Source organism: Lathyrus oleraceus, chromosome 1, assembly GCF_024323335.1.
Source record: "Lathyrus oleraceus cultivar Zhongwan6 chromosome 1, CAAS_Psat_ZW6_1.0, whole genome shotgun sequence".
Taxonomy (NCBI): domain Eukaryota; kingdom Viridiplantae; phylum Streptophyta; class Magnoliopsida; order Fabales; family Fabaceae; genus Lathyrus; species Lathyrus oleraceus.
Window position 1 is genome coordinate 10819329 of NC_066579.1, and position 16062 is coordinate 10835390.

At 34.6% G+C, this 16062-nt stretch overlaps 1 protein-coding gene across 1 annotated transcript; it reads left to right on the forward strand.

Annotated features, from left to right (window-relative positions):
• Nucleotides 1-221: 221 nt before the first annotated feature.
• Nucleotides 222-3532, forward strand: LOC127125610 (protein NARROW LEAF 1). Its single transcript, XM_051054422.1, has 6 exons — nt 222-415; nt 873-1386; nt 1498-1641; nt 1932-2172; nt 2270-2770; nt 2907-3532. The coding sequence occupies exons 2-6, from the start codon at nt 898-900 to the stop codon at nt 3341-3343; spliced, it is 1812 nt and encodes a 603-aa protein (XP_050910379.1). The 5' UTR covers nt 222-415; nt 873-897; the 3' UTR covers nt 3344-3532.
• Nucleotides 3533-16062: the final 12530 nt, after the last annotated feature.

Consider the following 16062-nt stretch of genomic DNA (forward strand, 5'->3'; position numbering starts at 1 on the left):
AATAACATATATTTTTATGATTAATGCAATAATAAATTCGATTAAAAATAAATTTTAATTTTATATTAAAAAAATATTTTTTATATAAATATTATATTTTATTTATAAAAAAAGAAAACACAGTATACATGGTCTATGAATGGGTGTAAACATATGCATTTTTAATTATAATATTTAGAAAAAAAAGAAGTAAATAAATAAAAGAAAACCAATAAAATAAGAAACTGCAATCTGTGTCGACACCCAAGCACAATACGAAGAGACACTGAGCTGACTTTACTTTACCACATTTCTATGCAACTTTGCCTTTCCTTCATCAGATTGAAAATCCAAACTTCAAAACATCCGAATGAACTCTGTATATCAATGAACCTCTTGCACTTTCCTCTCCGCTCCTCAACCGATCACTAACACTGTAAGTTGAAATTCTGCTCTTTCTACTTCTGGGTTTTTATTTTTTTCATGGTTTTAAGCTTTTAGGCTATCTGGATTTCTATGTAAACCTTCAAAATCTTAGCTTTATTATTTTTTAATGTTAAACTGAAAAATTCTTATGTTGAAATTTTATGAAACAAAGCCATAATTACAACAAGGATATACATACCCTTTTGTACTTTGAAGTTTGAGGATCTTAATTTGTCCATCAGAGTAAACAAAATTGTTTGAATTCTTATATGGATGAAATTCTGAACTTGAATCATGTTGTTTTGCCAAGTTTTTCGCATGCTTGAACTTAGGTTATCATGTTTAATTACTATTTTTTTTCATGGTTAATTGGTTCATTTAAATTGTCGGTCTTTCTCACTGTCATGACTTTTGAACTAAACTAAAGATCCTATATGCTAAGTTGATGTCTTTTTTTGTTCAAATAGAATATTGTTTTAGGTTAATCAAAAGATGGAGCGCGCGAGACTTAACTCGAGGGTTCGTTGCTCTGGTTCAACTCCTTCGGAAGAATCTGCTTTGGATCTTGAAAGAAACTGCTGTGGTCATTCTAATCTACCTTCACTTAGTCCGCCCACACTTCAACCTTTTGCTTCGGCCGGACAGCATTGTGAGAGCAACGCTGCTTACTTCTCCTGGCCTAGCCGCTTGCCTGATGCTGCCGAAGAGAGAGCAAACTACTTTTTAAATCTACAAAAGGGGGTTCTACCTGAAACGCTTGGTCGTCTTCCGAAGGGTCAGCAGGCAACCACGTTACTTGAACTCATGACAATCAGAGCGTTTCATAGCAAGATACTGCGTTGTTACAGCCTTGGAACAGCTATTGGTTTTCGTATTAGACGTGGGGTGTTAACGGATATTCCTGCTATTCTGGTGTTTGTTTCCCGGAAAGTTCACAAGCAATGGCTTAGCCCAATCCAGTGTCTTCCTACTGCCCTTGAGGTAAGTGGAGTTCAACTTTAACCTCGTATACACACGCGACATATGTACACTGGTTGTGATCGATAGTGTCTTGCTGCTGCAGTTAAAATAGATGTTTAATTTGTAAATCAGGGGCCTGGTGGAGTATGGTGTGATGTAGATGTGGTGGAATTCTCGTATTTTGGTGCACCTGAGCCAGTTCCAAAAGAGCAGCACTACACAGAGATTGTGGATGACTTGCGTGGAGGTGATCCATGCATTGGTTCAGGATCTCAGGTGCTTCTTTGCTCTCTTATTTAATGTTTCATACGAAAATACTCACCTGGTTTCTGAAAGAATATCTTTATTAAAGAAGCATTTTTAGCGTAATACTTGTCAATCTCGTCCACTAAAATACCAGTGTATAATTACTGCACCACTGCCCTTAATTTTATGAAGTATCATATTCATTTGATGCGGTGGTTTTGTTCTACTAAGCTAATTTGATGCATGTTTATCTTCCAGTTCCTATTGTTGTGCTCTATTTGATATTTGAACGTCTCTGACCGCTTATTTCCTTAATCCAGGTGGCAAGCCAGGAGACATACGGAACTTTGGGTGCCATTGTGAGGAGCCAGACAGGTAGCCGACAAGTTGGTTTTCTCACAAACCGTCACGTAGCAGTCGATCTAGATTATCCGAATCAAAAGATGTTTCATCCTCTTCCACCCACGCTAGGGCCTGGGGTTTATCTTGGGGCTGTAGAGAGAGCAACTTCATTTATAAATGATGAGCTTTGGTATGGAATATTTGCTGGAATAAACCCAGGTAACAAAATCTTAGGAGTCTGCTTGATTTAATCTGGTCACTTCCATTCTTTTTGCTACACATACTCATCATGCATCATGATGTATTTCTCCTGCAGAGACGTTCGTGAGAGCTGACGGAGCATTCATTCCCTTTGCTGATGACTTCGACATGTGCACTGTCACTACCTCAGTGAGAGGTGTTGGAGATATAGGTGATGTGAAAATTATTGACTTACAGTCTCCAATTAGTAGCCTTATCGGAAAACAAGTGGTTAAAGTTGGAAGAAGTTCTGGCTTGACCACGGGAATTGTTTTGGCGTATGCTTTAGAGTACAATGACGAGAAGGGTATATGCTTTCTAACGGATTTTCTTGTTGTCGGTGAGAATCAACAAACTTTTGACCTTGAAGGAGATAGTGGAAGTCTCATCATGTTTAAAGGTGACGACGGTGAGAAGCCACGCCCAATTGGGATCATATGGGGAGGGACGGCTAATAGGGGTCGCCTTAAGTTAAAAATTGGGCTACCTCCTGAAAATTGGACTAGTGGCGTTGATCTAGGACGTCTTCTCAATCTACTTGAACTTGATTTGATAACAAGTGATGAAGGACTTAGAGGTTTGTTCATCCTTCACCATCACAACCACCACAACCATCATCATTTTAATTTATCTGCTACTTGTATACAGAAATGTTTGAAAACTGTTCTTTGAACTAAAACCAATATTTTTTGTCTGCTGCTGTTTTTGTGTAGTGGCGGTTCAAGAACAAAGGGCTGTTTCGGCTACATTTATGGGATCTACTGTTGGAGATTCTTCGACTCCTGATGGTATGCTTCCGAAAGATAGAGCAGAAGACAAATTTGAGCCGCTTGGTCTTCAAGTCCAGTCTATTCCCTTAGGAGTCGAACCTAACAGCCAGGAAACAAAACCATCAATCATGGAGGCTGAATTTAAATTAGAAGACGGAATCAAGGTAGGCGGTCCCAGTATTGAACATCAGTTTATTCCGAGTTTCGTTGGGCGATCACCGTTGCACAAAAACACAGTGCATGACAGAGATGCGGCAAAAGAGAATTTGTCTTCGTTGAGGAATGGATGCGACGAAGATTTATGTGTTTCGCTGCAGCTTGGTGATAATGAAGCAAAGAGAAGGCGTTCTGAGGCATCGACTAGTACCGAGGAACCTTAACTGAATCAAATTATTAGCATAAGCTTGAAAAACTGACCTTTTACAAAGTAAATCAACCTAGAATGTGTTGCTTATGACCATTGGGATATTGTATTCATGATCTAGCAGCTGAGCTGACAGTGGCAAATGATATCAGTGAAACTCATATTATCTATGATGTTTTAAGTGGATTGTGGTCTTGGACAGCCATTCAGTTCTTGCAGTTGTTTAGTTTTTTGGCTTCTTGCCAGAGCACACACTCTTTAAGTATTTTTAATGAAAAATGGTCTTGTCAACTTGGGCACATGTTAAAGAATACAAAATACTACAAAAACAGAAATTTTATACTAACAATACAATTTTGACTTAAATTAAGTTTGAGTCTCCAATTTTAAACCCAAATTTTAAGTCCTTTGTTCTATGACCTGAATGTTAAGGTGACCATAGAGTCGAATGACGTTGACGTTTAAATACAAAAAGCAAAATGAACTCGACTTTGTAGTGTTCCATAGAAGAGAATTTGACAAACCTTCAATAAGGAGTTGCGTAAAGATTTGACACATCGTAAGTTTGTATCTAGGTTGGAAATGGATTTTTCTTTAAAACTAAAATTTGACGGAATTGTTGAGATTTCTTTGTATATCTTACAATAATACTCTCATTCTATTTATAAGAAAAAAATTGTTTTTTTATATTTATTGAATAAGTAATATATCTTGACAAAATATATATCAGATACGTTAACTATTAAATGAATCTAAAAAGATAATTTCTTTTTTATAAATAGAACTAGAGATAATATCTATTAAAAAATTATTTCACTTATTGTTTATAATTTAGAAATACGTTAAATGAGTGTAAAAGCCATGAACAGTTTGACAAACTACAAGCCCAAACTCAACTCGAGTTGGCTGAACGGATGAACCATACATGGTTTTTATGATTGATATTGTAAGCGAAAAAAAATTCACCTATCAATTATATAAAATTAAAATATTAGTATTTATTTGTTAAAGACATGATTTAAGAATAAAGATTATCGTTCTTGTCACCTTGATTCAGAATCCTGAAAGGATGAGTGACAGGATCTTCCTCTGTATCTCACAATCCCATACACAACTCTCAAATGTGGCAAGTTGTGGAGGTGTAAGTTCTTTTTCTAATTTTGTGATTACATATGGGACATAGCCACATAATATATAACCTTAATCCCTACCCATTAGGGTCAAGGATTAAAGTCACACTTTTGTCTACACCAATCATGTTTCAGATGCTCAGCCTTTAATTAAAAAGGTCACTTAACCAATAAAGGAACCTACTTATGCACCCATTAAAATCATGATTAACTCATTTTCACAAAGCAAAATAACAATTGATTGTAAACCACAAAAATATAAGATAAATCTAACATTATCCCACTTGGGCAAGATCAATTGTGTGATTTTAAATTTTAAAAATATATATTTTAAAATGACTCTCGAATTAATGACTAATTTCTTAAAATATGACTGCATTTTAAGAAAACACATGATTCCACGTGAAATATCTGAATATGACTCCGTCTAATAAAAGTCAAACAGTATTAAATCATGACACTTATTATATCCTTCATTGACATATAACCTTCTATGGTTACAAACACTACAGACTTCGTCAACTAGTCATTAGTGTGGAGTGTGTCAAGAGAATAGCATGTCACTGTGTTCCAGATGCCAAAATATTATTTTCTTTATTAGTCCTTAACAATTTCTCTCAAATTCCTTAGAGCCAACGAAATTGCATGACTTTACAAACCATAATGCCTCAGCTCCAATATGGCGTCGACTACCGGCACAGTGGTTCTGACAACGTTGAGCTCAAAATCATATTACAACTCCAATATGACATTGACCATCGGTATAATGGTCGTGAAGATGCCGAGCTCAAAATTATAACCATGTCTCGAACTCCAAACTAATGTCGACCACATGCACTATGGTCCCAATGACTCTGAGTCCCAATTGACATATAAATAAATAATGATAAATAATAATAATAATAATAATAATAATAATAATAATAATAATAATAATAATAATAATATACATTGCATTATCAATTGCTCAAAATATAAAATACTTGACAACCCAACACTTAAAGTGTCCAAATAAAATACAATGTGATAAGAAAATGACATAAAGAATAAACTTTCACTAACCAAGTACATCGAAAGAACTCAAAATGTTCATGTTCTTAGCATGATTTTTGAACACAATGGGCCTAAGTCCCTTGGTTAAGGGATCATCAAGCATGAAATCAGTACCAATATACTCAATAATAATGTCATTTTTCTTTACAAGATCTCTAACTGTTAAATACCTTGATTCCAAATGCTTAGAATGCTAGAAGTTTTATTCTTCTTAGAGTATAAAATATACATTGTTATCAAAGTAAAGTTTTAGTGGCCTAGCAATGGAATCAACAATACGAAGTCCACTTATCAAATTTCTCAACTAAACAACATGAGTGACAACAACATAACAAGCAATAAACTTTGCATGCATAGTAGAAAAGGTGACCACAATTTACTTTTTACTCTTCCAGGATATCGCACTCCAGCAAACATAATAATGTAACTAGAAGTAGATTTCCTAGCATCAACAAACCCATCAAGATCAGATTCAATATACCAAACTATTTCCAAGTTATCAACTCTCCTAAAAACAAACATATACTATTTAATTCTCTGCAAATATCTCATCACTTTCTTAGCAGCAATCCAGTGATCATTCTCAGGATTAGACTAGTATCGTCCCAAGACGCCAACTATGAAAGCAACGTCATGCTTAGTGCATACTTGAGCATACATTAAGTTTCCCAATGCATTTTCAAAGGGTTTTCCCTTCATCCCTTCCTGCTCAATCTCATTTTTTAGGACATTGGTCTTTACTGAATTTGTCTACTTTAGTAACTGGAACATCCTCTGGCTTACAGTTCTGCGTATTGAACCTCTCTAAGACTCTATCAATATAAGCTCTCCGGGACAAGCCAAGTATACCACGTGATATGTCCATGTGCATTTCAATTCCCAACACAAAGGATGTTTCACCGAGATCTTTCATATTAAATAACTTAGTTAGCATAAGTTTGGTCTCATAAGGTAGACTAAGATCACTACTGCCAAGCAAAATATCATCAGCATACAACACAAGAAAGATGAATTTTCTCCCACTGACCTTAAGATACTAATCAACTTTATTTTCTTCAAGACCCAACGAAGTCACCACCTCATCAAATTTCAAGTACCATTGTCTGAAAGTCTGTTTTAAACCATAAATAGATTTTCTCAATTTACAAACCGAATGCTCATTACCACTTGTCAAAAAAAACCTAAAGCTATTGCATATACACCTCCTTATTAAAATCATCATTCAGAAAAGCAGTCTTAACATCCATCTGATGCAATTCCAAATCAAAACGACCATATTTTCATTTGGAGAAAAACCTCATAAGTAGTAGATAAGCTAGCGTTATGAAAATTAGGCAGTGGCAAAGTATCAACGTCAGGTATAACATAATCAATATTATCAGATGCAATGATAGGATCATAAATATGGATTGTAGAACCACTATCAAGCAACCAAGAATTAATGGGAACATCAACTAAGTTAGATCCAAAACAGACATAAGCCAAATGATTACATCCAAGTTTGTTCTTATAGTCTAACTAAGTTTTAGAAGCATGGAAAACAATTTTCTTATGTCCATTTTCCTTACACCAAAAGCACCAAAAGGATTTCTTAAAAGCAACCAACTTAGGACCTCATATGTTATGGTGTTGACCATTACTTGGTTTCCTAAACGGGATGTCTATGAGGAGCATTATGAGTGTTTTTCTTATTTTTCCAAGAATTTTTACCGTAACGGGGTTTAGCAAGAACACTCAGAAGGGCTAAATTGCTTCTTTCATGCTTGAGTTTCTCTTCTTCAGCTAAACACTTGGTAATAAGGTTATTGGCAATCCACTTATCAACAAAGGTATTATAGGTCATTTTGATTTGAGTGAACTCAGGAAGTAGGCCGTTTAAGGCATGAGACATAATGAAATTCTCATTCAGGTCATTGTTATGGGTTTTCAGTTTGGTTTGGACATGAACCATTATAATAGTGAACTCCCTGACACCCCCATTGTTATCATATGTATGTGAGTTGTTTCATTAAACATCCAGATTCAACATTATTAGATACCTAAAACCTCTCTCTAATAGTAGTAAGATATTCTTTAGAATTCTCTTTCTCGGGCAATCCACTTATCGAATATTCATAAATGGTCATCTTAATAGCACGCAAGATAAGTCGGTCACTCCTCTCCCACTTAGCTAATTTTTCTTTCTCTTCAAGTGTACTCTGATCAATGATTATAGGTTTGGTTTCACGCAGTATCGTGTCAAGATCAACAATCCCTAATGAAAACTCTAAGTCTTTCTTCCATTTCTTAAGATTAGGCCCATTAGAGATCTCAATAGAAGTAAACAGTTGTTCATAGAGAATGTCACTATTGAGACAAAATAGGAATGCATTAGAATAAATAATAAAGGAAAGATATAGCTTTAATGAACATAAGCTATCACGAAGAGGCCAACATTATCACGCAATCCCCTTTGGGTGGAATGTGTAAACCCAAGTCACAACCAAAATCAAAACCTTAGATCAGTTACTCAATGAGCATACATTGGGTTCAAAAATTTATCTCCTATGGGTAGATAAATTCTCTAAACTAAAACACCTCAAATAACTTCATCCATAAGTTTCAAGAATAAGCTACTCAGTAAGCATACACTGGGTTTAGAAATTTATCTCCTTTGGATAGATAAATCCATTAGACCAAAGCATCTCAATAGTCATATCCTTAATTAACCACAATCTCTACATACAATTATCCTCCTTTGGGAAGGCAAACATAGTAATGACTGAAAACCATTTCTCAAACTACAAAGAGATTTTTACAAATTAAAATGAGTGATCTAACTTTGGTGGTAATCACACATAGTAATTTATAGAAGTTATTGCATAGGAATTAAATATCTCTTGCCCCAAAAAAATCATGAACCAATCATGAACTTAAACAATATATCATTCCCAATAAATTTTTATCCTCAACATTGTAAATTTCAATAAGAACGAATATTATAAAGTATCTCAAAACATTGTATCATAAAATCATATTAACCAATATTGATTTAATAAAATGTCTAAGATAATACAATTGAAAATGTCAGCATAAAATGACTTTCATTTAATATGACTTCACTAATAACCAAGGTAATTAAAACCGGATTACACATCTATTAGTTTAGTGAACGCTCTAGGAAACTATGTCTGAGATTCCATAGGAAGTGATTCCACTTTCACGTTCATAAAAGTGAGTATATCAAGAGTACTCATGTAGTTAGGTAGTCCACTAAACATATAGTATATATCTCATTAAGATTTTCTATTACCTCAACCTATAATCGATTTAAGAGTTGTGCTTAATAGCATGCTCTTTTCCATAATACTTCGCAAATTGCTATTACATATAAACTTAGTCCTTGGGATCTATACTCATTTAGGGTGGGTTTGTTAGACGAGGGCAATGATCTAAAGGGGGTGAATAGATCAGAGAGAGAAAATTCCTTCGATTTAAAAATCTTTTTTAAAAATTATTTACTATGGCAAGTGAAAGCGATTCTGGATCGACACTCGTTTATCCCGAACCGTTATCGGAAGAATCAGATATGCATATTAACCGTAACAAAATGTATTACAATAATGACAAAAATGATCAATATATTTTCCAAAAAATAACGTTTGAACAATGTCACACTTTTCAATTTCCAATGAAATAGGAAGCAAAAATTGACTAAGACAATTTATCAAACATTTGATATGCAATAAACACCAATCTGATTTTCTTTTGTGTTAATGATATGAAAACCCATTTGCAATTATTTAGATTGCAATTATCTTACAGAATAGTTTGAAATACTTCAACACAAACATAATTATCAATATATAAAATTGCACACAAAATGAATTATAAGATTATAAAATGAGAGAGAGAGAGAGAGAGAGAGAGAGAGAACACAAGAATTTGTTTAGGTATTTCCCTAATTATTCTCACTATGGGTACGTCTGCCCCCAATTTCAAATAGAATCGAGATATTCAATTAACCTTTACAAATGTTGTATACAAGAGAGAAATAACAATCCAAAACCTCAAACCTTAAGTTTGATGTTGATTCTATCTTTTTCTCTTCCCTTGATCTTAAGCGAGATCAAATAACCCAATATTTCCAATTCCATCCTCCGGTTCCACTACTCATTTGACAAAAAAAACCCTTTCTTCAAAGCTTTCCCTCGGTTGAATCCTCGTTGCGAAATCCATAATTGGTTTTATCAATGAAACCTCCAAAGAATTCTAAACCTAGTTTGATTACAAAAATCCTAAACTGGACCTTATTAATGTCGTATGTAGATGGCACCCACAAAAATGACCATGTGTAATTGTTGTGTGTATGCATAGAAAAAGATTGAAGATGTTGAGCAACGCTTTATATATTCTTGGTTTTAATCCTTTGAAAATGGTGCATGAGTGCATATATATATATATATATATATATATATATATATATATATATATATATATATATATATATATATATATATATATATATATATATATATATATATATATATATATATATATATATATATATATATATGTGTGTGTGTGTGTGTGTGTGTGTGTGTGTGTGTGTGTGTGTGTGTGTGTGTGTGTGTGTGTTTGTAAGAAGGAAATAATAGAAAATAGTTTTTTTATAAAAATTATAAGTTTGGAGTTTTGAAATAGTGTGTATCGACACATAGAAGCACTTTAGCCTCTATGTGTCGACCTAAGTCAATTTATGCATCGACCTCAATTAGGCAGAGTATTTGGCTTGCCAAAGTTTCAGCAGGCGTCAACCTAAACTGATCATGTATTGACCTACATGACTTATGTGTTGGCCTAAGAGCCTTATGTGTCAACACATATAAGGCAACAAATTTTATTTTCAAAGGCCTTCAGTATGTGTCGACTTATAAGCTTATTTTTCATATAAAACCATAATTTTGACTTGTAAAAGCCTGTCTAACCTAATTTTAAGTGTCCTAAGATGAAAATACATATCTAGACATAAAGAATAAGATCCAATGTACACAAATAGTAAGTGTTATAGTTTTTACACCATTCAAAACATTTTCTAAAAGGATAGTGCACTCACATACTCCCTCTTTTTGATGATGGCAAAACGTACAAAGTATTTGATGTCTTGATCATAGCTCCCCCATGAATATGTGCATATTAATACCTTGTTCTTGCACGAACTTCTTCCTCTTTGACAACATCAAAAAGAGATAAAGTCATCAAATGTGAGAAGCATCATGTAAGATATAAAATAACATGTGTAACACTAAGAGGCTTTGCAAAGATAAATTGTTCAATGATAAGGTGCACTCAAATAGAATTATGTTAAAGTGAAGAATTCATAAATATAAATAAACATACAATTCATATAAATGGATATGAAATTCATTACAAGATTATCATAATCAAGTAAGAATAGAATAACATAATAATAAAGACTTGGTCCATAATTGAACTCAACTAATGCCTACGACCTCTACTACCCCTAGTTTCTGGTCTCCTACCCCGGTACCAAGCCATACCCTCATTTCCATACACGACATCCAAAAAATCACACAAATCCCTATAAAATTGTTGATAATGATGGTGATTATCTTTTTGAAAACCAATCATGTTGTTGATGATAGTTTGAGTGGCACCGCGGTTGAATGCCATGTATTGACGAATTTGATTGAACTGTTCCGTAGCATACGTGGAAAAAATGTTGAAATTAGTGTCTTAAGCATTCATATGTTCGTGAACCAATCTAAAGAGTTTCTCATGAGCAACTTCAAATGTGTCATGCCTACGTGATTCCTCTTGGTGGTGCTCCTCTTTCTCAACAAACATGTTTTCCAGCAGGGTGATCATCCAAGATTCTTCATCTCTCGAGTCAACTTCAAAGTTGTTCCCATGAGACGTGCCATGTTGGGTCCAAGAATTTTGTTGCCAATGACCCTACCCTTGTGGGTCTTCATGTTTCTCTTTATCACGCAGCCATGCCTCATTATCCTCATGGTGAGTATCATCCATTTTTGTATCCATATTGTGATATGGGTTTTCAACAGGTTGTTCTTAAAAAATAACCGGACCAAATTCAGTAGGATCATCATAATTATAAATGACCTTACATAGCCCCTTCATTCTATAGAAATAAACCTTGAGGTCATTATCCCAATGGTACCTCGTGTTTGTCATTGTGCTCTTGCTAAAATCTTAAGCTTGATCTGGTGAGATGTATTAAAGATTTGAGACATCAATACGAAAGTGCTTTAGAATCTTTGCAATCATCGAAATGTAACACAAGGAGGGCCCTCTGTTACAATCTCTAATAGCAAACATCATAGTCAATTTATCTAAGTTGTCATCTGGCCTTGGTGCTTTTAGACAGGATTTTAAGTAATTTTTCCAATCGAAATCCTATGAATGGCATGATGAGACAAAGTTGTTTGATGAGAAAGCACAGTAATATCAAACACTTCCTTCCATGAGTCTTCCATAAAGTGTTAGGAATTCTTTACCATCTTAAAACGAAATGTAGATCCTTCCCTTGATTCCAACCTATCATAAAATACTCTTATTAAATCTTCATTATAGTCTATGAAGACTTTCAAAAAGGTGTTAATCTCTTGATTCTCCATAAGAGTTACAATCTCTGGAATTTGTAATTGAGCAACAACCTTAGGGTCATAGACATGTTATTTCATGACAATCCTATTTCTTAAATTTTTATCAAACTCTTCAACACATGTAGGATGCAGGAGAGAAAAATCACTTACTGGTCTAGATGAGGATGTACCTACAACATTTTTGCCTTTGTTTACCTTGGGATCAATGAAATTTGTATTCAAGGGTATGCACACAAGGTGTTTGATAAAATGTGTGAAAGAGAATGTTAGGATTTTGAGTGATATTTGAGGAACCAACTAACCCAGCCTATGATAGTTTATTGCTAAACACACAAATAAGAAAAGAGTAGAAGAAAACAAGTGGAAAATTGAAATAGGAACTGGTAGGGTTTTATGAAAAATGAATTTATGGAGGTTTGATGGTATGGAAGAAAGGAAAGAAAAATTCTAGGAAAGGGAAAAAGTATTCTAGGTTTTCTAGGAAATGAAGAGAATTAGAAGAAAAAAAGAGTAAATGAGTAGGTAATGTGACAGATGCATGGAAAGAAGATAAATAGACACACAGTCGTATGCGTTTACATGTGCGTCTAAGGCGTCAACCTCAAATGCGTGAGAGAGAAAAAAAATTAAAATATGTTTCGAATGCGTCGACCTATGGGAGGGATGCATCAACCTATACTGAACAAAAAAATTGAAGTTATAGAGATTAATTTTATGTGTCGACCTTAAGAATATGTGTGTTGACACATACTGTCCAGAAAGAAACATTTTGAAGAATGAAGACATTAGGTCGACCTATGATGGATTGAGTTGAGGCATACATTGTGGACTTAGAAAAATTCATGCAAAAATGTAATTTTTTATGCAAGAGTAAATAAATAACATGATCAAATACTAATAACATCAAAAAATACTTCAAATGTGAATAAATAATAGCATGAAATACACATGATGATGAAATAATAACATGAAGTCACTATAAACATATAGATTGAAATACTCGTAGGTTAACAATGAAATTTTTGGAAGTGAACAGACAAGAATCATAGCATTTATCAAATGTATCCCATATTTTTGGAACATAAACATACAATCATGTATAAGATACCTATATAAGCAATACATAAGATAAAAACTTGCGAACAAAGAGATAAGTTAAACGATACTACCTCATAGGATGAGAGGCGGAGAATGCACTCACATGAAATAAAGCTTTATAACGAAAGTTGAAATAAACATAAAGAATGCATGTAAGAAAATATTTAGGCAAGATTTGAGATATCGAGAATGCCCAATTTCCATCGAGTATTGAAAAATGGCTCAATCGCAAGAGGTTTTGTGAAAATGTCTGCAAGTTGGTTTTTGCTACCAACATGTTCAAAAACAACATCGCCTTTTTCTACATGGTCGCGTAGGAAATGGTGACATATCTCAATATGTTTAGTATAAGATTGTAACACCGGGTTTTTGGTTAGGTTAATCACATTAGTATTATCGCAAATTATAGAAATACAATGAAGTTTAATATCGAAGTCAAGTAATTGTTGTTTGAGCCATAAAATTTGAGCACAACAACTACCGCATGTGACGTATTCTGCCTCGGCAGTTAACAAAGCAACAAAGACTTGCTTCTTGCTATGCCAAGTACTAAGGAGTTTAAAAATATGTATCAAGTTCCACTAGTACTTTTCCTATCCGATTTGCAATTGGAAAAATTGAAATTGGAATAACCAACCAAACTATAATCACTACCTTTGGGAAACCAAATCCCATACTTATATGTACCATGAAAGTATCTAAGGATGCATTTTATAGGTTCTAAATGTGATTCCTTAGGATCAGATTAATACTGAGCGTACATGCACACACTAAAGATAATATCAGGCATAAATATGGTAAGATATAAGAGAGATTTGACCATACCTCTATACCTTCTAACGTCAACATCCTTACCACTTCCATCTCTATCTAAGTATCGTTAGTGGGTATTGGAGTGTCGATTGACTTTGCATATATCATTCTGAATCATTAAAGAAACTCTTGGAAGTATTTGTTTGACACAAAAACGTCCATTCTTTAAGCTGTTTGATTTGAAGTTCGAGAAAGTAAGCCAACTCTTTGTTGGTACAGGGATAGAGTATCGGGATTTGTTATCGTCTCCACAGGGATTATGTGATATTGCCGCCGTTCGACAGTTGTTAAGTTCTTAACTTATAGTAACAAGGGGGTTTTAGTTTTCGGTTACGGTATCTTGCATAAAAAAGTAAGAAATTGCGGTAAAAGTTTTGGTTTTACAATTTGAGAAAGATTGTCAAAGTTAGGATTCGACGATCACTTTGCATGCATATGTTCGATCAAACAAAACTCATAAACTCCATTAGATGATAAACACATTCACAAAATCCTCCAAATGTGTTTATTTCTAACACACATTATGGTTTTTCCCATTTTGATCCATTGTTGATTTCTCACACAATCTATCAAAATGACAACTTTTAGGTTCAACTTTTTAGTGAACAAACTCATTCAATACTATCTCTAGATAAAGAACAAGGATGGATGAAAACCTAGGTCAAGAGTTGGAAAACACCTTTCAATCATAAACTAACACAAAGAGTTATCAATAAAACAAGGTTTTCACCATACATTCATCATCGAAGAGTTTACAAATGAAGATCATCCCATATACATACAAAGCTTATGATCATCTACATCTAACCTTGACAAAATGAAAGGCTTAGCTACTCATTTTCATGGTAGCTTGAACAACAAGTTTCGGAAGAAGGTTGATCAACATCCGAGTCGAAGAATCAAGATTGGATGGGAATTCACCTTCTTTTTGTAAAATATTGTCAAGAGAAGAAGAGAAATGAGAAAATGTGTTTTCTAGGGCACAAAAATCACCTCTAAGCCAAAAACAAGTAAAAAGATGATCCCAAGAAAAAATGGAAAGATAAAAGATGATGTTACAAAAAGTAGCCCATGCTACTTATAGTAATGGTTACTGAGCTGTCATGCTCGCTAGGCGAGCAGAATGGTTCGCCTAGCGAGCCCCAAAATAAGCCACCAGAAGAGCCTGCGTCCAGAGGAATCATCCCAGAAAAGTTTGTATATGTTCGCTAGGCAAACAATCCTTCTCTAGATGAAGCCCTCGCTTCTCTCATTCGCTCCAGCGAGTCTTGATGTTTTTGCTACTGGAATTGCTCGCTACCAGCTCGTTGGATGTTTGCCTAGCGAATACTTCGCTGCTTACCTCGCCACAGCGAGTTTTGATGGTTTTGCTACTGGAATGGCTCGCTGCTTGCTCGTTGGGTGCTCGCCTAGCGAGTACTTGATCTTTTTGGTTCTGTCCAAGTCTGGGAGTGTTCGCTGGCATCTCGCTGAGTGCTCGCCTAGCGAATACTTCGCTACCCTACTCGCCTAGCGAGCTTGCTAATGTTTGCTTTCTTTCTTGGTTCCTTTTCCATCTTTCTTGTGCCTTAGTTTTCTACTCTTTCATGCCTAATTCTTGCATAATAACACACAAATTAAAGGTACCAAGATCATTTCACATAGTATTGCAAATCAACAAAAGCAATGGCGGTTTCGAACACTTTTTCGACAAAAAAGAGTGAAAGATGCCCACATTTGATAGCTCAAATAAGCAAACTTGGGCATCTAACAATGGGAGACGAATCAGCCTGGCCTCATCCCATACAGAGATTATGCGAGGAGGATTTCAACTTTCTTTACTAAGGTTGACTTCCATCATATTCCTCGAGATGAGAATCGGATGGCAGATGCTCTTGCTATGCTTGCTTAAATGATTATGGTGAAATATTGGAATGAAGTCCCCAATATTACTGTGATGCGCTTGGATAGACCAGCTCATGTGTTTGCAGTTGAAGAAGTGAAAGATGATAAGCCATGGTATTATGATATCAAAT